General features: G+C 29.8%; 2 protein-coding genes across 3 annotated transcripts; one reads left to right on the forward strand and one right to left on the reverse strand.

Moving 5' to 3' along the window:
- The first annotated feature begins 1,776 nt into the window (after positions 1–1,776).
- Positions 1,777–6,369, forward strand: LOC101211271. Its single transcript, XM_011656363.2, has 2 exons — positions 1,777–3,445; positions 6,029–6,369. Exons 1-2 carry the CDS (start codon positions 2,253–2,255, stop codon positions 6,033–6,035), a joined length of 1,200 nt encoding a protein of 399 aa, XP_011654665.1. The 5' UTR covers positions 1,777–2,252; the 3' UTR covers positions 6,036–6,369.
- Positions 6,370–16,684: 10,315 nt separating this feature from the next.
- LOC101211186 (alpha-L-fucosidase 1) lies at positions 16,685–19,596 on the reverse strand. Of its 2 annotated transcripts, XM_031886418.1 has the most exons (4): positions 18,952–19,596; positions 17,930–18,169; positions 17,415–17,485; positions 16,685–17,297 (listed from the first exon to the last, which is right to left on the reverse strand). In XM_031886418.1, exons 1-4 carry the CDS (start codon positions 19,503–19,505, stop codon positions 16,789–16,791), a joined length of 1,374 nt encoding a protein of 457 aa, XP_031742278.1. In that variant the 5' UTR covers positions 19,506–19,596; the 3' UTR covers positions 16,685–16,788. The 2 variants fall into 2 exon arrangements, with proteins under 2 accessions (XP_031742278.1, XP_004145883.1); XM_004145835.3 differs by having other exon boundaries at positions 16,685–17,485; positions 18,952–19,590.
- Between the last annotated feature and the right edge of the window lie 2,464 nt (positions 19,597–22,060).

Raw genomic sequence — 22,060 nt, forward strand, 5'->3', positions numbered from 1 at the left:
ATTCTATTGAATCATGGTTTAATTAACGAAAAATTATGTAATCTAAAAGGAAAAAAAAAAGATAAAGGGAGCTATAAGATCATCTTGAATTACACTTGCTCCAACAAAAACAATTGCTATAGATAACATAATAGAGGGCCAGAGAGAAATAAAGTTAGTGACTTTGTATGACTTTGGGCTCTAAAGGACCTAAAAAAAAAATAGTTGAAAGTGTGCACTGACAAGATAATGCATTGGAAGAGACACCCTAAACATATATAGTTTGAAACATTTTGGATCATAAAATTAATAATCATCCCTAACTTATCTAAATTTGAATATTTCTCTACTGCATGCTGAAAGAGTACGAACTGTTTTAAAATGATTAAAAGTCGACATTTTTTATAAAAAAATTAACATGTGGCGCTTTTAGTACTACACTTAATTCATTGCAGTTCAAACATGTTACATGCAAGAAAGTTCTCAACACACTTTAGGCTTTAGCCAACATCATCAAGAACACATTTTAAAGCTTTATTTCTTTTACATATTAATACCCTTTTGGGAAAATTTACCTTAATTACATGATGAAATTGAAAAACTGAACACTAATATTAAAGAAAAAGAAAAAGAGAGAAAGAGAAAGGGAAACTGATTGAATGGTGTAATATTTTTCCACACAAAGAACCGTCAGAAGCTAAAACGTGGCTAAATCCAATGAAGAAAAAGTCAAAAAGTCAAACATTGAAAAAATGAAGTATTAACTAATGGTCGGCACCCAACATCATACTGCCGTCCACACACAATTCTAACCCCCTCACTTTAAAGTTTAATCCATCATGTGAAAAAAATAAAAACAGACCCAGTCCGTATAAAATTTAGGAGTTTCTATGAACATAAAAAATCAAACTCTAGGTTAATTTTTTTTAAAAAAAAATCACTTTTTAACCCTAAAATTTAAACATACATCGCAAAAACGTTACAATTTCAATCACATAATAAGTCCTCACTTCATATCTTAAAAAAAGAAAAACGACATTAGTGTTTTTAAAATTCATGAATTTTAAAAGTATTATTCTATGTGTAATCTAGTAGATGGAGAGTATTATTGTAGCTAGGGCTAATCTGTGGATTGGACAAACTTAATTTTTCTAACAAATTAAGAAGTGTTATAATAGAAAGAAAGAAAGAAAAAAAAAAAGGAAATAAAGGGAAAGTTAAAATTGGAAGCGTTGTATAAGTTGAAGAAGAAATGAAAATGGTAAAGTCCAAAAATAGTGTAAGAATGGATGGAAGAAAAGATCCAATTGGTATGGAAAAGAAATGGAAAGTATTAAATGAATGATATTTAGGGAGAGAGATAGAGGGAAAAAAAAAAGCATGCAGTGTGAGAAAAGGAAGAGAGGTGGGGCTATACTCTCTTTTTTAATAAATTATATATTTTTGTTATAGAACTCTCAAAGCCTAAAAATTATAATTAGAAAAAAAAGAAGAATATGATTATATATTTTCAAAATGAGAGAGTGTGTACCACTAAGGATGTTGACAAGGACACCCTCACATGAGACCCTTAAGCAGATAATACATGGGGTCCCTAAAACTCATACCCCACATTCTCTCCCTCTCTACCCTTATCAGGGACCAATACCCAAAATAATAGTAATGATAATAATACTTTTATACTTGAGATTTGAGTTTTTGTTTAATTTAATTTGAAGGATGAAAAGAGATCAACATTTCAATTAACTTGAAAATCATACTCAAAGCTTGGGATCAAAATGAAAACGAGATCAAAACTTAGGGAGTTGGAAAGTTTTTTTCTAAAAATGAAGAAAGAAAAGAAAGAAGAAAAAAACCCTTTCGTTGGCTAGATACCTATCCTATTCCCAAGTTCTTAATTTTGAAGTACTGTTTTTTCTTTTTTGCTTACTTATTTGGCTTCATTTCATTTTCTTCTTTTTTCTTTTCTTTTTCTTTTCAACGTCGGTGGTGTTTTGTGTTTAAGTGATATGATTTCTTCTTCTTCTTCTTCTTCTTCTTCTTCTTCTTCTTCTTCTTTGTGTGTGGTTTTTTGGACTCTTTTCTTACTCAGATTACATTTCATCCAACCTTTGCTTTCTATTCATTAATTCAACTTCTTTCTTCTTTCTTCTTTTCTTCTTCCTTCTTCTTCTATTATTATTCTCTCTATTTTTCTTCAAACCCTAAACATATCCATCACTACTCTTTTTCATCTCCAAAATTCAAAATTTCCATTTGGGTTTTCTAAAAGGATGAATTTTGGAGTTAATACACTCCAAAATCACCATCTTCAACCTAGAAATAGGTTAGATTTGATCATGATGGAGCCTCCGGAGGCGGAGGAGGAAGCCGGTGGTGGTTCTAACAGCGGCAACGGCGGAAGAGGAGGAGGAGGAGAAGTTGTTGAGAGAGAACACATGTTTGACAAAGTGGTGACTCCAAGTGACGTAGGTAAATTGAATCGTCTCGTAATTCCAAAGCAGCACGCTGAGAGATTTTTCCCTTTAGATTCATCAACAAACGACAAGGGTTTACTCTTAAACTTCGAAGATCGTAACGGAAAATCATGGCGATTTCGTTACTCCTACTGGAACAGCAGCCAAAGCTACGTTATGACCAAAGGTTGGAGTCGTTTCGTCAAGGAGAAACGCCTTGACGCTGGAGATATTGTCTCATTTCAACGTGGAATTGGTGAAATTGGAAGAGATCGTCTTTACATCGACTGGCGTCGTCGTCCTGAACTCCCCATCCACCACTATCCCATCACCACCGCCACCACTGCCATCCGACCAAGCATCGTCATACCAAGCGGCAGTGGTGCTACTGCCGCCTGGGGGCCATTAGTCTGGCAGCCCCTCGGCGTAACGACAGCTGGATACCATCATCAGCCAGCTGCCGTAACGCCGCGGGACCACGCACACTTGTCACGAAACAACAACAACAGTAACAACAATAACAACAATGGGAATGGTATGTGTTGTCCTTATGGATATGGGAGTAGTAGTGTTGAAACAACAAGTTCTGGGTTGGTGTATTTGAGGACAGAATTAGGAGGAAAATCATCAAGAAGAGTAATTGGTACTCCAAGATTAGGGGAGGATCAAGAATTGGAATTGGAAATGGATAGGAATTATAATAATTATCAGATGCAGCAAGAGTATTGTAGTAATGGTGGGGGTGGTGCTTCAATGGTGGTCCTTCAAGGAAATTATAGTATGGAAAATCATCATCATCATCATAAATTAAATAGTAATAACAATAATAATTATAGTGAAGAAGATACACCAGTGAAAAAATCAAGATTAAGGCTATTTGGTGTAAACATGGAGATGGAGAGTCCAATTTCATCACCTTCTTCTGATGAATGTGATTTATTATTATCTACAAACCCCAAAACCACTACTTCTACCACTCAATTCCAATTGCCTTCTCCTTCAATTTACAAGTAAGCAATTTCTTTTTTACTTCTTTTATTTTAGCCATCTTTTCTTTTTCTTTTCCTTTTTTGGTTAATTTATGTCTTAATTCTCCATATCAGCTCTCACTCTCTCTAAATAATATGATGCATATATATTATAAATATATATGTATATATTATGTATTTGATCCAATTCCTATTTGACCCTTTTTTGTTTTTTGATTTGTGTATAAATAAAAAAATTTCGATCAATTCATATAAGTGAAACGGCAATTTTTGTTTTATTTTTTACATGGATTATTATGGGATTATTATTCTGTCTGGAAAATTCTTCTTATAACTACAATATCTCTGTGTCTCTCTCTTTTGTATTATCATCATCATCTTCTTCTTCTTCTTCTTCACATTTCCCACTAGAAGCCTATTGGTGGCTTTGTTTCAAAAAAATAATAATCATAAATTTGTAATTTCAGAATTTGTGACAGTTGTTGGGATTAATGTTGAAATTGTTAGAGAGGTATAGCTACATAGTAGGCTCAAGCTATCTGACATATTTGGACTTTTAATGACACATAAACACTGTCCCCTCTTCATTAGTTTGTTGTTCTTGTCACTGCTTCCTTGGGCATGCCCTGCAGTTTCTTCAGTCCTTTTGTTTCTTCCTAATTTATTTCTCTCTCTCTCTCTCTCTCTCTCCCTCTCCCTCTCTCTCTTTACTTCCAAATCTTTCTTCTTCTTCTTCTTCATCTAGGACTCATCTTTTGATTCTTATATCTTGCCTATTTTGCATGCAATGTCATCATCATCATCATCATCATGTATATTCATCATTTTGGGTGTTTTTTTCTTCTTCAATTTCTTGGTGGTTTAGTTTTTGAGAGATTATGTTCATTATTTCATTATAAACCCAATGAAGTTATATATGTTTCTTTAATTGTGAATTTAAGGCACTATTCAATGCATGTTTCAATTATTATTATTTTTTCCCTTTTTATTTGTGCAATTGTCTAGTTGGGATTTGGATTTGGGATTATTATTATTATATGTGTGTGTATAATAATGAGCTGTTTGTAGTTGGGAGTAATTCCTTTAGATTTATGTTCATTATGGTTGGAATTTATTGCTTTAGCCTAAATTAACCCTTCTTCTAGTTGATTGTGTGGTTGGGAATTATATTTAATTTAGCTTTCTTCTTCTTCTTCAAAAGGGTATTGTTTTGTTTTGGTAGTTTTTAGATTATTGATATACGAACCCTTTTTTGAGGTACTAATTAATCCAGCTAGCTAATTAATTGACTTCTCTAGAGGTGTCCTTTTGAAACAAAGCCATTAATTTAAAACAAATAGTTGATTGTTCACGCTCTCTGTTTGATAACATATTTTTCTTTTGGTTCTGATCTGTTTTTTTATAATTATATTTAGAAACACCAGTAGTTTTCATCCATTGTTCTATCTTATGAAAATGTTTTTAAAAACCAAGAAAAAAAACATCAGTAGGGCTTTAATTAGTCCATCTGTGCTAAGAGCCTTGCATCGTTTTCTTTTCTTTATTATCAGTTAAGCTTTCATTTTTTTTTTCCTGATTTTCTTTGTTTGCTTTAAATTTGAATTGATTATTATCAATGTTTAGAAAATATAATGTATCTGGTGAAAGTTGGTTTTGAAGTTCTTCATCATCTATAGATGAAATCATTCATTTTCCTAGAGAAATACTTAGGGTTAAATTATACTTTTAGCTCCTTAGGTTTAAATACTTCATCATTTTGATTCCTGTACTTGTTTTACCATAGTTAAAATCCTTTAGCTAAAGCTTACTTTTATAAATTTGATGTTTTAGGGCTACCATGACTACTAATTGTATTTAATAAAGATTTTATATACAAGCACATTTCTATTTTAATGCAGGAATGAGTTTTCAGTTAGGTTAGATTTGAAAAAAAATGTTCTTATTGAACAAATATTGGAGTGTTATTGATAGATTTTGTTGAATTTTTTTCACCCATAACTTGTTTCCCATGTTGGTTTTTCTTTTTCTTTTTGGGTTAATTTTACTAATGATAGAGGGGCACATTTGTAAGTATAGAAATTGATGTTGGAAGTCTATTGACTCAAAATATAATTCATTTATATCATTTGGAACTTACTTTTCCAACTGATATTCAAAAGCTTGCATTATTTGACCACAAATCTTTTCCATGGTTGATGAATAATTTGATTTATGCAACCATTTACATTATGGTATATATATGTGATTTGTAATTAGTTTTAGTACTCATAAAAAGTAGTATAATAATTAATTGTCTAAAACCTGGGTTCAACAGATAAGATAAATAATTATTATTTCAAGTGTTTATGGTTTGAGTCCTGATTTTGTTAGCAATATACTAAAGGGATCCGTAGATGCAAATTCTCTGATATCTCAGTCATTGTTAAACAAAAATAAAAAACAAGAAAGACAGAAGAAAACAATGTAATTAATTGGTTTTTTCCTTTCTAAGTTTGAAATGTATCACAATATATACTTAACATGATGTTTTCAAATTCAAAAATATTGAAGAAGTTTGGATGTTTGACGGTTTTTTTTCATCTTTCTTTTTATAACAATATACAGAGTATGAGGGATCAGTGAGTGTGTCCGGATATCTCAGCTAGGATGATACATCCTTATCATATCTTCATCATACCTCGCCTCCAACAAAAGGGATTTTCATTGCGAGGAAAAGTTCAATATATACATCGGAAGCTCGTAAAAGAGATACAAAGAGACTAGAAGAAAGTCACAATCCAGCTAAGGGCTATAGTAGTGACATCATAAATTTTATTGTCATGTCAATATTACTATCCATCGAGAAAAGGTTGGGTGATTGTTGTTAACCAATTTTATTTTTGAATATATATTAACATGGTATTAAATTTAATTGACATGCCGATACTTTTACGTTTTTATGAGTCTAATATTGACTTGAGCTCGAGTGAAAGTCATCATCATGCAAAAGGTCATGAAACACATACAAAAAAAAAAAGAAAAACTATCATGAGTATAAAATAAATAGTAACAAACGTTTAGATTTGTTTTAATTTTTTTGAATATTATTTATGTTAATTAAAATTTTAAAATGATTTTCTATAGATTATGAGAAATATTCATTGATGTCGATATTTTATTATATTTCCATCATATGTCTATAATTGAGATATCGACATTTGTTTAGTAAAATATTACTTGAAAGAAGAATCCTTAGATGCATATGAATGGATTCAATGTAAACTACTCATCATCAACATTTTTTTAAACAAGATAATACTAAAGGAAGGGATCATTGGTATTTTAAACCTGGATTAAATCGAATCATTTAGGGTTAGAAGAAGTTCAAATTCTGTTTTGATCATCTTAAGTTCTTAAACAGAACTTAAGAAAAAGAATCCATTTTATTTCCAAAGCTTCATAATGTCTATTTATTTTATACAAGCATAACATCTATTCTAGTCGTATACACATTTATGTTATATATTTACGAGTTCGACTTTACAATTTAGATATGTGTACTATATGTATAATTCATCTAACCCTAGAGACTCTCCTACATAATTTGTATTACCTAATGTTGCACTTTAATAAATAAATTGGTCTATCTCTTTGTCGGTAAAGGTAACTAATACAGTGTAATCAACTAATGTAAACCATACAAATATATGTGTGTCAATCTTTACTATTTAAGTTTTTTTCGTTTTCTAATTTATCGATTTCATACAAAAACGAATAACCTATTTTGGAGAATGTTGATGCAATAATAGCTTGATTGGCGTTTAAATTCATGCAATTAATTCCTTATGATTTTACTCCACTCTAGCATAGCATTTATGAACAATAATTTAGAAACTTGTGTGGTAAAAAATTAAGTATACATAATTAAGGGAACTTCACTAGTTTTTAAGAGCCAAAAGAAAACCATATATTATAAATACATCACGTCAATTAAAAACATTCGATCTAATCTAAATGATCTATACATCTTTTCATAATCGAATTTGATTCTTCATTTAACTTTGCGGCCAACAAAATTCCCTCCTACCATTGCATTGAAATTTGTTATCTTTCACTTTCTCTCTATAGGAAATTGTACTTTAAATGTTTTTTTTATTTTTTTTGAAAAAAGAGAGAGAGAGTAAGATCGGTTCTTTTCTAGTGATCAAATGGTATATAGTTTCTTTTTCCTTTTAGGTTTTGGGGGGCATTTTCATTACATGTTGATTTCTCCATGATTTGGAACAAATGGTGAGAACATAAAGTGGTACATAAAAAGATATGAAAGTTAATGGTGGGATGATGCATTATGACAACAACATATGAAGATTAATTAACCTTTTATAGGTATTTCATTTTTAATTATTTGATCCCTAATTAAGTTTGTTAATAAGTTTTAACAATTAGTTCTCGAAGTGACCTAAGTTTAGGTGGAATTGGCCGCTATGTTTAAGCATATCAATAAGTAGGAAAAAGGATTTCCTTGATAAATGGCAAACGAATCGAAAAGAGCTCAACTTGAGAATAGAAATAATCAATTTAAGAATGAGTAATAATAAATTGACTATCTTTAATTTTGCACTAATTGACACGTTGAAGATTCAATCTTCATGTCAATGTCTATAACTCTTGTAATTAAAAAACAAGAGTAAGTAGATTACCATCCTTCTTTAATGTTTATTGCCAAACTATATTTTATAATATGTTTATATACGCATTTATATAGCAATGCCACTATTGAATGCTTTTAAACCATTAGAAAAATATAGGACACAAAATAAATTCAAACTACAAAATTTATTATACACTTTTTAAAGTTTAAAGACTCAACTTTTAATATACGTATATTTGAAGAGGAAACAACAAAGAGTGCTTTAATTAATATGCAAAAGATGATCACAATGGCTAGGCTAAAGGAAAGCTCCTAATTTAGAGTTATGGCAGTAACCTTTTAAAATGTTATAGACAAGTGATCAATCCGTTCAAGAACGAAGGATTACACTAATTGAGAATCGAAATATTCGTAAACGAGTTTCCTTCTTTTAAGTTAGAGATTTGATCATCGTTTCTATAATAATTGTAGAAAAGAACAAGAAAAGAGAACAAGAAGAAAATTGTCATTTCTAATATTTATTGCCAAATTATATATATATGAATAAAGTGATAAAGAAAATATTAAAATCATAGCTTTAGACAGTTTTAAAGGTCTATATGTAAGGAGAATGTTCAAGTATTCATATATACGACGCAAAATAGAAAGTTGAAAATTTTAATTGACACGCTTTTTAAAGTTTGTATATCAAATAGACACAAGCTAATTAAAATGTTGAGGACTAAACTTGTAAGATAACTTTGTTTATTGTTCAAAGGTAGGCTTGTAGAAAGTATGATAGCTAGGAGAAGCAAGACGATCAAGCGCATACCGTACGCACACAACACAAAATCAATAGCTCTAGATTACCAAAAAAAACATTGAGTTTGGTTTAAAGCAAGATTATTGAGGCCACAAAGAAGAAAATGGCATATTTCTGTGATTGATTATATATCCTTAGCAAAAAACTTTTGTACCAAAAAGGGTGAGAGAAGAAATTATAACTGTCCCAAACACCATATCTCTGTCAGCTTTGAGGGCAAAATCATTGCTTTTCCCCAACTCTTATTTTGAAAGAGACTGAAGAAACCCAAAAACAAAAACCCACACACTTTCCCAATACTCTTTCAAAATTATTTGGTTCATCTTTTTTGGCTTTAATTATTATTATTAGATCATCGTTTTAAAAAAAATAAAAATAAAAGAAAAACCACAAATTTCACACAAGTACAAAAAAAGATGGAGCAGTGGAAGACAGTGAAATTAAACCCTATTCTCTTTATTTATCAATGAAGAACTTGCATTAGTTTATTACCCAACCTTCCTAGCAGCTTTTTTGGACTTAGAAAAAAAACTTAGCATGTGACCAAATAATTGATATGCAATGAGAAACTAACACCACTATTTTTGATTGTTATATCTTGGTCATTTTTGTGCAACACATTAAATGTGTCTTTTCTTTTTAATCATTGGTATATATCTTTTATAAAATAAAGGGGGGGCTTTGTTAGGGATCTTAATCATAATAATTATTATTTAGGAAAAAAATATATGGTTGTAATTTGATTGGTTATTTGGTTTGGTAAAGGTCATAATAATGAGAGAGATTTGAAGTTTGTGATGTGAAAAGAACCCATGTTGTAGTGCAAGTTGGGTACAATGATGCCCTAGGTCTTTTTAAGAGCTTGTTTTTGGAAAAATAATAGTGGAGCATAATGGGTAAAGGACAAATAGTCCTTTTTATTTTATTTTTTTAGGGTTAGGGTTTTCTTTTTCTCTTCAACACACAATATAGTGAAGGTGTATTCCTTTTTTTGTTACCTCCTAAAACCATTTTCAGTATTTATAAATAATTACTCTCCCTAACTATTATCTTCTATCGACCACATCTTGTAAATAGACGGTGTAAATTATACCAATCTAAAGTTGCTAAAAGTATTTACAAAATGTAGCAAAATTTTATATCCTTATGAACAATAGATATTGATAAACACCGAAAATATTTTATTTAATTTCAAAATCATTATATGGTTGAGCAATAACTTTGTCCTTAAAATACCAAATAAAAATTAATAAAAAACCAATTCTATATATATTAATTGAAACTACCTATGTAGATTTTTTGTACTACTTTTTATTAAAAAACTATATGGATTAATTATGTATGATTAATTTAAGTTTTTAAACTAAAGGGATGTTAAGTTACACTGGCTAATTTATTGCTTTATATATAATTAACGATTTGAGAAGAAATAATTAATTTTCAAGTTTTTTATAGAATTAAAATGTAAGTTTGTTTTTATTAATTAATTTCTGTGGTAATGGAAGGGACTAATTAAGAAAAGTTGTTCTTGATAAGAGCCACTAATTAAGAAAAGTTAAAATGTTATTAATTAACATTAAAAAGCTGACTCTAAAAGTTAATTACTTGTAATATTAAATGTTGATTACCATAGACTTTACACCATGCTAAAACATAAATAACTTTTTTCTAGACGGTAGGTAGCATTGAAAAAATCTGATCAAATTTTTCTTAGATTTTTTAGACAATAAGTTCGTTTAAATTGATTTTTTTTAAGTGTTTGTAAACATTTTTCTTATCCATAAACATTAATTGGAATACTTCAAAAGTTGATCTCTCAACATATTCTTATTAGTTATTTACTTAAAAGATAAATAATTGTTTCTCTCCTTTATTTAAATTCTAAAAAAGCAAACTGTTTTTATATAAACAATTAAGGGGCATGTTATTTAATTTTTTTTATTATATCTAAGTATTTAAAAATAAATTAATCCAGATATAATTGATCGCATATATGATTAACATATTGGTTAAATATTAAATATATGATACTTTCTAATTAACTTTGTACTAAAAAAAATACATAAAACGTTTTAACTCCTTTTATCTAAATTCCTAAATACATTTTAAAAAGAAATTATAATTTAAAAACTGACAAGTATATTAGTAGAGACTTTATAAAATTAAAATTTTATTATATACATATTTTAAAATTGGAGAAATGCAATCATAAATTCATATGCCAAGCAAAAATTTGCATATGATTGAATGTAGCTCAAAGATTTTTTTTTGAAAGGAAAATGTATCTAAATATCTCAACTAGTTATGGCATCTACTCCGATCCATTTTTTAACAAAATACAAAAGGTAGAGGGACCGGGAACTACATCGAATTTTTTTTCTTCCAAAATAAATACCAGAGGTATAGAGGGGACCAAGAAGTGCACAAGAGCATCTATTCCATTTTCAAAGTTCGTAGCTTAAGTTTTTACCTATATGTTTATATATTTTTCTTCTCTTCAACAATAGTAATATAATTGAATTATACATTCACAACTTTTTGGTATGAGTTACATTCACCTATAATACAGTTGTTGTACGTTTTTTACAATAACACAAAAGGAAAAAGGGGATTTGAATATATTTAAACTAGATTGACATATCTCTAGCACCATCATCATGTCCAACGGAATATCATTTGTTTTTTCTTTAGAAAGATGAATTATCAAAAGATCAATGAAATATCTCAATTAAGCTAACAAATGAAAAAGAGGAACAAATGCACAATATAAAGATCTACTTAATACAAAATTGAAAGTTTTTTGTTTTATTAAACACCTATCTTATATTTAATATACTAATTAAAATTTAAAAATTTAGAACATTTGTCGAACCCCTATTAAACATAAAATTGAAAGTTCATAAAAAGTGTAAAGAAAAGGTACATAGATACTTCATCAAACTATGATATTTTTCGAAATCTTAAAAACTAAACTTATAATTTAACGTAAAACTAACATTTTTTTATAAAATAATTTAATATGGCATATGTGGTAAGAAAAATTGATTACATGGTTTGATATACTCTTTACATTTATTGTCAATAATGTGTGGATGGGGAAGTAGTGTATGGCGTGCTCCTTTAGCCACCAAACAATATTCATTCACATTGCCAAAATTGATTAATGTCAATTAGTTTAATTTAATGCATACACCACTCTGCTGAGGGGTACCCCCAAATAATTCACAAACCCTTTTATTTCTTCTTCTTTTTCCTCATCTGATCTTTCTCAAATAAAGATACATGAAATTCAACTCATACAATTAATCAGTACTAGGGTATTAAATATCTGTTGGTTGGTGATATTTTCATCCATGTTTTTATATTTTTTATAGATTTGATATCATCGATGTGGAGAATGAACCGACGTTTTCATTATATCCTAAAAAGAATCTATATTTCTAGACCATCTTTTTTATTTGTACGTGTCATCTATCCTTATGCAATAATCATAGTCTCGTTTAAATTTGATCCAACGACGCGGAGGAATTCGTAAAAAGTGTCCACAAAACGTCAAAAATAAAATTATGAAATATCATTTTAAATAATGGTAAATTTTTTAGAATATATAAATAATATTAATTATTATAAGTTTGCACATATATCCATGTAGAAATTTTTGTGAAGTTTGAAACATCTAACATTGTTTTTGTAAAATTGAGAGCGGCATCCACATTTATCAAACAAGACCTAAGTTATTTTCACACACAATAATGATTGAGTTCACATATGCTTTTAGAGTTTATAGTGGGATGAAGACGTTAAAGATGTGTCAAACTAATTGAGATATTAATGTGCAAAAACTAGACGATCTCTCGAATCAATGATTTCTTGTTAAAAAAACACACACAGTGATTGAGTTCACATATGTGAGAATTGTATGAACAAAGTTAAAGATGGAATGTATTTAAGCTAAAACGAACTTAACTCAACTACATGTATGATAGCATTGTAGCAGGTGTGTTAGCAACGAAAATAAGGTATATATGGGTGTGGAATATCCAATGTATTGTACTGAAAAAAGGGGGAGGTATTTAATGGCCACACAAATCAATAAATCAATAACAAACCACTGACATATCTTAACTTGGGGTTTTAAAATATCTTCTTTTTTCTTGTTTGGAGTTTTGTAAGCAGTAAAGAGAAAATGAAGGGAAAGGCAATTGGTTTGGATGGACCACTCCTTCACATTTACATCTCTTTTTAGCTCTCTTTTTTTTCCCTTCACACCAAACACAAGAAAGAGATGAGAGAAATGGTAAAGAATTTTGGCATACACACACATATATATTGTTTATTAGTTTGATTCTGTTATTGTATAGAGTACGACTTCCTCATGACAGAAATCTAAGAGAGAGGGAAGGGATCAAGAACAAACAAAAACACCCAACAAAACAAAACCCTTTTGGATCCCTAGTTTTGGACAACGAGTTGTCTCTATTTTTACGATGATATGATATTATTCATTTCTGTGTTTAATAAATTCGTATAATTTTACGATAGAAGCTTTTGCAAGGAGAAGTTTAAATTATATACTTTGGACAAAAGCAAAAACAAAATGTCATTTTAGTTTCTTATTTTAAAACTTTAGGGTAATAAATGAAAATTAAACTCAAATGACGAACTAAAACTGTAATATGTTTTGAAACGTAATGAGTAAATAAAAACATTAGAGGTGTCAACATTACTGTATATTCAATACAATTTAAAATTTGTACCCTATTTAACAAAATAATTTGGATTTAATAGATCTAAAATCTCCATGAAATAACAAAACTGCTTCATTGATAATTTTTGGTGTTGCGACAAAGATGAAGTCGACAAGCAAACAAAACATAAACAGTAATTAAAGAACTACATTAGGATTTATGTGGTTCACTCATAGTATGTTTGCTATGTCGACGAGTAGAGAGAGAAAAATTCCATTATTAGAAGGAAATATCTTATAATACAAATACAAAGACGTCGATGGGAGTAAAAAATGGTAATTTTACATATGACATATCCCTCTAAACCCTAGGTTAAGAATAGTAAATAACATACAAAGCTTACACAAATTGCAACTTCAAAACATTCTAACAAATGACAAGCGAGGACCTTTGACATTCTAACATATGAATTCGACATTAACAATGGGAGGTGAATACACATTTCCACTAAAAAATAAGTAACATAACAAAAAGTTTCAACATCTTTGATTAAAAAGCATAAAATGTGCTTTATGTACGAACCATTGACATCGAAATGTTAGCAATAGTTTCATCGACATTTTCATAAAATTGAAACTTCGACATCATCGTAGACGTTGTTGTCTTTAGTCAACATATACAAGACTGTTGGCATCTCCAACTAAAGAGAATCAAAGTATCAAAAGAAAGAAAAAATGGTGGTGTAGGGGTCTAGGGAAGTATATAGGAAAGCTAGGGTAGGGAAGAAGTGGAGAAGGGGGGGCTTGGTTTGGTTTTTATGTTTGAGACAGTGCATTTAACAATGACAGTGCAAAGCGTGGCAGCCGATCCCATAAATCAATAATTATGATTCAATATATATAATGCAAATCTATATATATATACATATAAAGCTTCATATGAAAGTGACCTATCATCTTCCTCCCATATCCATCACCAGAAAAAAGGAAAAACCCTAATTTTTCCAAAGAATGGAAACTTTTTTGATTAAAAATTTGAAATTTTTTCTTGGTTTTGTTTAAAGCTGGGAGCAGCAAAGTTCTGTTCTGACCCATTTGAAAAAAAAGGGGTTATTAATTAATGCTTGATGAAGAACTCAAATATTTCTTTTGGTATTGTTAATTTAATTTTTGTGTGTTATATATCCCAAAACTCCCCTTTCCTTTTTGGTCACTGTCCCTTCAAAGTTGGGGCACCCCCTCCTTCAAAAATGATGAAAATGGACCATTTTACTTCTAGGGTTTGGACCATTTATTATTATTATTATCTGGTCTATGTTTTATTCATACTCCTTTTGATTTTTAAAATTTTTTAAACTCTTTTTATAATGACACTATGCTATTTCCAATCTTAATTCATTACTCTTTTCCATCTCTCTTTTTGTGTTTGTTTGTTCTTTTTTTCTAATGAAGAACACTGGTTTGTTATGAACTCTTCAACTTCCCCTTCATTTTTGGTACTTCTCAATGACTTTCTAAATCTTGCTTTTACAAACTTGCTTCTTTAATATATATTATATATATTGTAGTTTGCTTGAGGCTTTCAAGACAACTTTTAATTGCATTCTTTTTGTCCTATTTTATTGGGGAGAGATCGTAAGAGCATTTCCACGAAGGCTTGTGACTCTGGTTTTATTTTTCTTTTTTCAGTAATATGCAGTTAATATCATAGTTTAGATATAATTTCAAAATAGTTAAATGACTAATAATTAGTTTTTCAAAGAAATGGTTGTTTCCATTGTAATACTCTAGAACAGATACTTATGAGTTTCTAAAATTAATTATTAATGATTGCTATGATTTTATATCTTAAAATCAACCGATGAATACAAGTCTAATGACTTCTAAAAGCTAGAATAGTTGAAAGGTCATGTCACGAAGTTGGCTTTCCTCGTGAATTTTAGCCTTCATACCTCCAAATTCTGTATAGAAAATGTTTATATATATTGAAAATGCAAAACTACACAACATAAAATAAAGAATGTCTTGTTTATCATTATCAAAAGTCAATCTATGAGCGTAGCTTAGTTAGCTAATGTGATATTAGAGTTCTTAAAGCCAAAAAAATATTCCTTAAAAGTAGTGTTTGGTCTCAAAATGATGAATCAAATAGATACTATGTATCTTCAAAAGGCATGCAAATCGAAGGTTCAGTAGGGTTAATATTTGTAACACCCTCATCATATATCTCAATCTCAAAATCATCAATTGAGTAGCAAGGGAATGATCTCAAAAGATCACAAAAGAAGCAAATACAAAATTGAAATCCAGTAGGGCTAGAGAGAAAGCCCCAGACGAAGATCAAGAAGACAAAATAGCTAAATTAACGAAAGTACAATGGTGTTGTACTTTAATCTGTGAAGAAATTAGATTGATATGATCAACAAACAAATGATATCGAGGGGTTAAAAAATGTATCCAATTATCAAACAAGACATTGCATTTTTGCCACTCAAACCTAGTTGAAGCAATAAGTTACAACATATCGAGCAAGGAGAGAAACATTTTTATTAGAAAGAATGTTATAATTGTAAGCAAACAATCAAACATGCCGAAAAAAAAAATAGATTTTACCAAGATATTCTCTTCTACTTAATCAATCGTTCGATGCGTTGAATAATAGATTCGTGACATTCCAAACGTGAATAATAAGATATTAGTTAATGATTAATACCTTACCTGCGTGGCATAGTTCATATTTAGTGAATTAAAATAAGTTAAAAAAGACAGACCATCATCCAAAGGAAGAGAAACTCAAAAACTTTCAACAAAATTTCTCAATAATTTGAAGGAAAAAAAATTAACTTAGAAACCATTTTCAACCTCAAAACTTCCAGCAATTTACTAAAAATTAAATACTATGTCATGCAAGTTTCTGATCATCAAACAATTAAAACATTTACTAAGAGGGAAGGAAATTAATTGAATAACTAATTTTAGGTTCCAAAATTAATTTTGTTTTCTCAAAGTTGTTATAAAATTAAATTGATTTTAAAAAACAGAATAAATGTTTAACATAATTGATTGTTTCAATAGGAATTATATATATATATATATAAATAACTAAGTTCTCTTCTTCCTCTGACATAAATTGTACAAAAATACAAAAGAAAAGGAAAACAATTTCTCCTTTGTTTTTATTTAAGTATGTAATAATTTATGTTTAAATTAATAAATAGGGACCCCCACCCCCTCCCCCATATCCTTTAATTTGTAGGTACTGATGAAAGCCGAATTGGGTTCCAAAAAGGGTCCAAATGAAGACCCAAAGAAGAAATCAAAGGAACACCCTTAAACTCAATAAACCTAACCTTCAAAGCATACCCACAAACCACACCACTTTTAATCCTGTACAATCTCTTATACCCAATACTCCTACTCTCCCTCTCATCCACAATCCTCTTCCCATCCAAATAAATCTCATGCCGTCCGATCCTCTGACCAAGCCCTATAGCCTCTTGAATCCTCACCACATTGAATCTCAACTGTTCATTCCCTTGACTTCTGACCTCAATCCAATGGTCATCAACATCTTCCTTAGGGGCCCAATAAGTCCATAAGTGATCATCGTCGATTACATTTTGAGGCCCAAACTCTTGTCCTCTTTGGCTACTTGCTTTTATAGAGCAATTTTGAGCTAAATTTGTGGTGAAGATTCTGTCAATGGTGTTTTTGAATTGTTTGAGGACTTGAGCATCTTTTTGTGGGATTAAGCCTGTGGAATTTGGAGGGACATTTATGAGAAGAACACAGTTTCTTCCAACAGAGTTGTAGTAGATTTTAAGGAGGTGTTCTAAGGTTTTTGGTGACTGTGTTTTGTGCCAAAACCAACCTTCTCTTATGGATACATCACATTCTGGTGGTACCCAATCTCTTCCTCTTGGATCTCCTTTGTTTAAATACCTGCATTTTTAAGCATTGAAACAAAAAAATGTCGTCAAACAGATATACTAAACCAAGTTTGTTAATAGTTTATGTTTAGAATTGCTTTAGTGGATTATCATTGAGTGGCCAACATGAGCACAAGCTAAGCGATCTATAGTATGTGATATAAAATGCATTTAATTCCCTACACTCATGTAAAAATCTTGCCAAAGATTCAACTAAATTTGCTAGAAGACTAATGTGTGTCACACGTTTTAATATGGATATAAAGATTACAAATATTATATAACCTATAAAAAAACAACTTCAAATGAAAAATAAAAGAGATAGTATGAAGATATAGTATAGCCAAAACTTAGTTAGTGCGTACAGATTTATATCAACAACATCCATCAATAAAACCAAATTAATTAAATACCTATTTTATAGTTTTATAATATACCATCAAAGAAAAACACATACGGGGTAATGCCTTCTGCTCCAATGGCGAGCGAAGTTCGGTTGATCGTCGACCAGCACGAGGTTCCTGCAAAACCTTTCTCGTTCCCAACCCATCGAACGTCTGGTCCAGCGTCGGAAAATATGTTGATGGAGCTTTGTAACTCCTTAACCATTGCAAACCAATCTGAGAAATAATATGACATGTTTGGAGCATTTTGGCCTTTGGCTCCATCAAACCAAATCTCCTTCACATTTCCATATCTAAAATGGGATCCACAAAATCAAATTGTTAAATGAAATAAGGATGAATAAACAATGCTTGAATTTACCACATTTACCATAATTCTCCAATATAATTATATAAAAATTCTAACCTAAAACATGCTCATATATTAATAATTAGAACTAATTTTATGGTTTATGAATATTCTTTGTTAAACGAAATTTAAACCACTGTTAAAACTAAAATTCAATGTCTAAATTGCTACAAAACACATTTGAAAACATGACTATTCAATTTCTATTCGATATATAACTTGTTTTTAAATTTATGTGTACCCAACAAATTCTAGATTTGAAAAAATTACATTTACTTTGTGGTTACATGAATTAAATAAAAATACGATGAACAAGCTGAATAGATTAAAATAAAAACAATTTGAGAATCAAAACTAAAATATAGTATAAGGAAAAAAATGAGAATCAAGATTTTAAAACTATTAATAGTTTGTTGTATTCGCAAGAAACAAAATAACTTCATAATCAAGCAAACAAATTTGGCTACGTGGCACAAAATGATTGGAAGGAAGAGATGGGGTGGCAAAAAAAATATAAATCTGAGGAATAGTTTCCCTTCACAAATACATTTTTTTAAAATATAGAAAGATCTTAGTTTTATGATAATCGACAAAATATTGATTATTAAAAAGTATATTTAAGATTAGGACTGAACTTTTATAGAGTTTAATGAAAATGTTGAAATGCATATGAAAATTTTCATTTTATTTGGAAGAAAATTAATTAAGTTGATGGATTAGTCTTACCTTTTGAGAAGCTCTTGTAACTGAGCCAAGTAGTACTCATTGTAAGGCAAATCATGGCTATATCTCCGATCATGTCGATCCCACGGCGACAAATACAGTCCCACGTCGATCCCGTGGGCGGTAGCGGCGGTAACAAACTCCTCAACGACGTCGCCTTGGCCATTCTTCCAAGGGCTGCGGGAAACAGAGTGTGTAGTGTATTTAGAAGGCCAGAGGCAGAAGCCATCATGGTGCTTAGCAGTGAGAATCATAAGAGAAATTCCAGCAGCGGCGGCGGTGGCAGCCCACTGGGTGGCGTTTAGAGCAGTGGGGTTGAAGATGGCGGGAGACTCGGCGCCGGTGCCCCATTCGGAGTCGGTGAAAGTGTTGGGACCGAAGTGAAGGAACATGATTACTTCTCTTTGTTGCCATTTCAACTGGGAGAATGAAGGGAGTGGGAGGATTGGCAATGGCGGTGGCGTTGAGACCTCGAGTTTTGGAGAAGAGAAATGGAGGAGATGAAGGAATGTGAGGAAGAAGATGGAAGAACAATGGTGACCCATTATTTTCGCCATCGATAAAATTGTGAAGCTTGTTTGTGTGTGTTCTATGAACACATGAGAGGACAGTGACAGAGGGTGGGGTTGTGGGGAAAAGATTCTTTTTGCAGATATGAACAAAATAAATAATCCAAACAGAGATATTACAATCCTTGAGATTAAAAGTTTGAAATGATTCCTGAATTCATTTCATTGATAACAAATGACTATGGTGGGACTATAAAGAGACTTTGGTTACTCATCTAAATTATGATTTATGTCTTTAGATTGACTGAATTCAAAGAATATCTGTTTATCTATTGACTAAATTCAAACAATATGTATCAATTCCAGTTGTATTTTTTTAAATGGTTTTTAAATTATGTGATCTAAATAGTAAATTTTAAAAATTAAAATAAAGAATTATATTAAATGAAATAAAAGCATTTCTCTTTCTTTAAAAAAATTAAAATACGTATTAGCTAATTATAATAAATTATATTAAATTTCAAATTTCAAGATAAAAATTGATATAGAAATTCATTAGTATTAATGATAAGTCAATCAAATTCTATTGGATAAACTTTTATCGAGATAAATCAATTTTTATCATTTATAAAGTTTTATTTGAGTGTAAGGATCGAAAAAGATACCAAATCTTGTTTCAAGTTAGTAAATAGTTAGACATTTTTTAAAAAAGTTTAAAAAACCCCCATATATTTACTTAATATTTTGTTGGTAATCGTGTATGTGATTGAACATGTGATTTTTCATTGCTGTCACCTCCATTTTTGGCAATTGTAGTCCATGTTTTCCTTCCTCTCATGTCATCATAAGCACCAAAACAATGCATCACTGCGTTCTAAGATTTGAGAGTGAAGAAAAAAAGAAGAATGCAAAACAACCATTGTCGACATCTGCAAGAGGGAGACATCAGTGATATTAATTACATTCCAATTCCCCAACCAATGCTGAGGTTGAAAATTGAAATATTCAGTATTGTTGTTATTATTATATTATTACTATTATCTTGAAGAAAGCAAAGGTGAGAGTGAAACAAATTTTTTAATTGATTTTGTTTGAATTTTGAGAGCTTGAGAATTGTGTGGTTACAACGATGGAAGATGTGACACTCAGTCACGGGGTTGGATCGTTATGGTTTCACTCTACCCTTGAGGATCCCACCATCTCAAACCCATTCTCTTCAACTCTATTTTCTCATTTCTATATTAAGCTTTGGTGTAGAGTTAGTAATACAGAAGAGACCAAAACAAATCAAATTCATAGACCAATAAATCACCCAACCAAACTAAGATTGTTCATGGTATCGGTATCGAGTCATGTTGCTAAAAAACATAATCATGCATGTGGTGTAATATGTTATGGCATGTGTGATAAAGTTAATCGGGATATGTTTAATATTTAATGTTTTAAAAGTGTTTATTAGTCTCTATGATAATATCTAATGAATATAAAGTTGATTGTTTTTAGTCGTGTCATATATAAATTTTTTAAAACGTTAATAAGTCAATAATTTATTAGACATATAAAATTAAGGTTAAAATTTTATTTAGTAGACATATACTCTAAGCTTAGAAGGATTGGGGTGAAAATTTGTAACTCAATTAATTAATTTATAAAATAATTTCATATAAATAACTATATGTTTATTTTGATTGTTTCTAGAATAAGATATGCTCATTATCTTCCCAAAAAAAGAATCCTATAAATTAAAATAAGAGAAATAATTCAATCAATTATTGAAGCCAAATTGAAAGATCATAATTTTAGTAACAAGAATAAAGAGGTCTAACCCTAACCAAGAGAGAAAATTTCTAAAATCTTTTAAACTATATGGGCTTAAGATTGGGCCAACTAACCTCCAATATTCAGGCCCATGGGCTTTGGCTTTGGATCATTCTACTAAGATTTTATATATTTACTTTTAAAAAAAAATATATATATATATTTATCATTTTTTTAAAATTAATATTTGTTAAGAAAGGTTTGTGAATTATAATATAGGAAAATAACCAAGATTATTTATATAAAAAAATAAAAGTTTCATCGAAATGTCTTATTGTTTTTCTTTTCTTTTCATTATATTTTAAAATATTTTCAGTTTTTTTTTCTTATCTTTTAATAGTTTTTTCATAGAAAATCTCTATATTAGCATTCTAAATGATTTAATCAAATACATTTTTTTATTTGATTCTTTATTAAAAAAAAAAAAAGATCTTTAATTTTTCCAATTTATTTCGAAAATTGTAAATAGGATTAAAATGAAGTAATTATAAATAGGATTTTTATGCTTCAATTGCTTTTAAATGAAGTAGGACAAAATTTATCAACACTAAACACTCACTAATTTAAAACGTTTTCAAAACATCAAATTAGAACTTTATTTTATCACGATTCCTTAAGTACTAAAATGGACAATTTTATTTAGAAGAGTTCCCACAAATAAGAATACTATAATTATACCTTCACATGCTAAATATGATACATGCATTACTTATTATATGGTTTATAAATTTCCTCTCCTCATCTTCTTTTATCGCTAGTAAATTTATTATATATACGACGTCTCT

The sequence above is a fragment of the Cucumis sativus genome, chromosome 5 (genome assembly GCF_000004075.3).
Source record: "Cucumis sativus cultivar 9930 chromosome 5, Cucumber_9930_V3, whole genome shotgun sequence".
In the NCBI taxonomy this organism is placed as follows: Eukaryota; Viridiplantae; Streptophyta; class Magnoliopsida; order Cucurbitales; family Cucurbitaceae; genus Cucumis; species Cucumis sativus.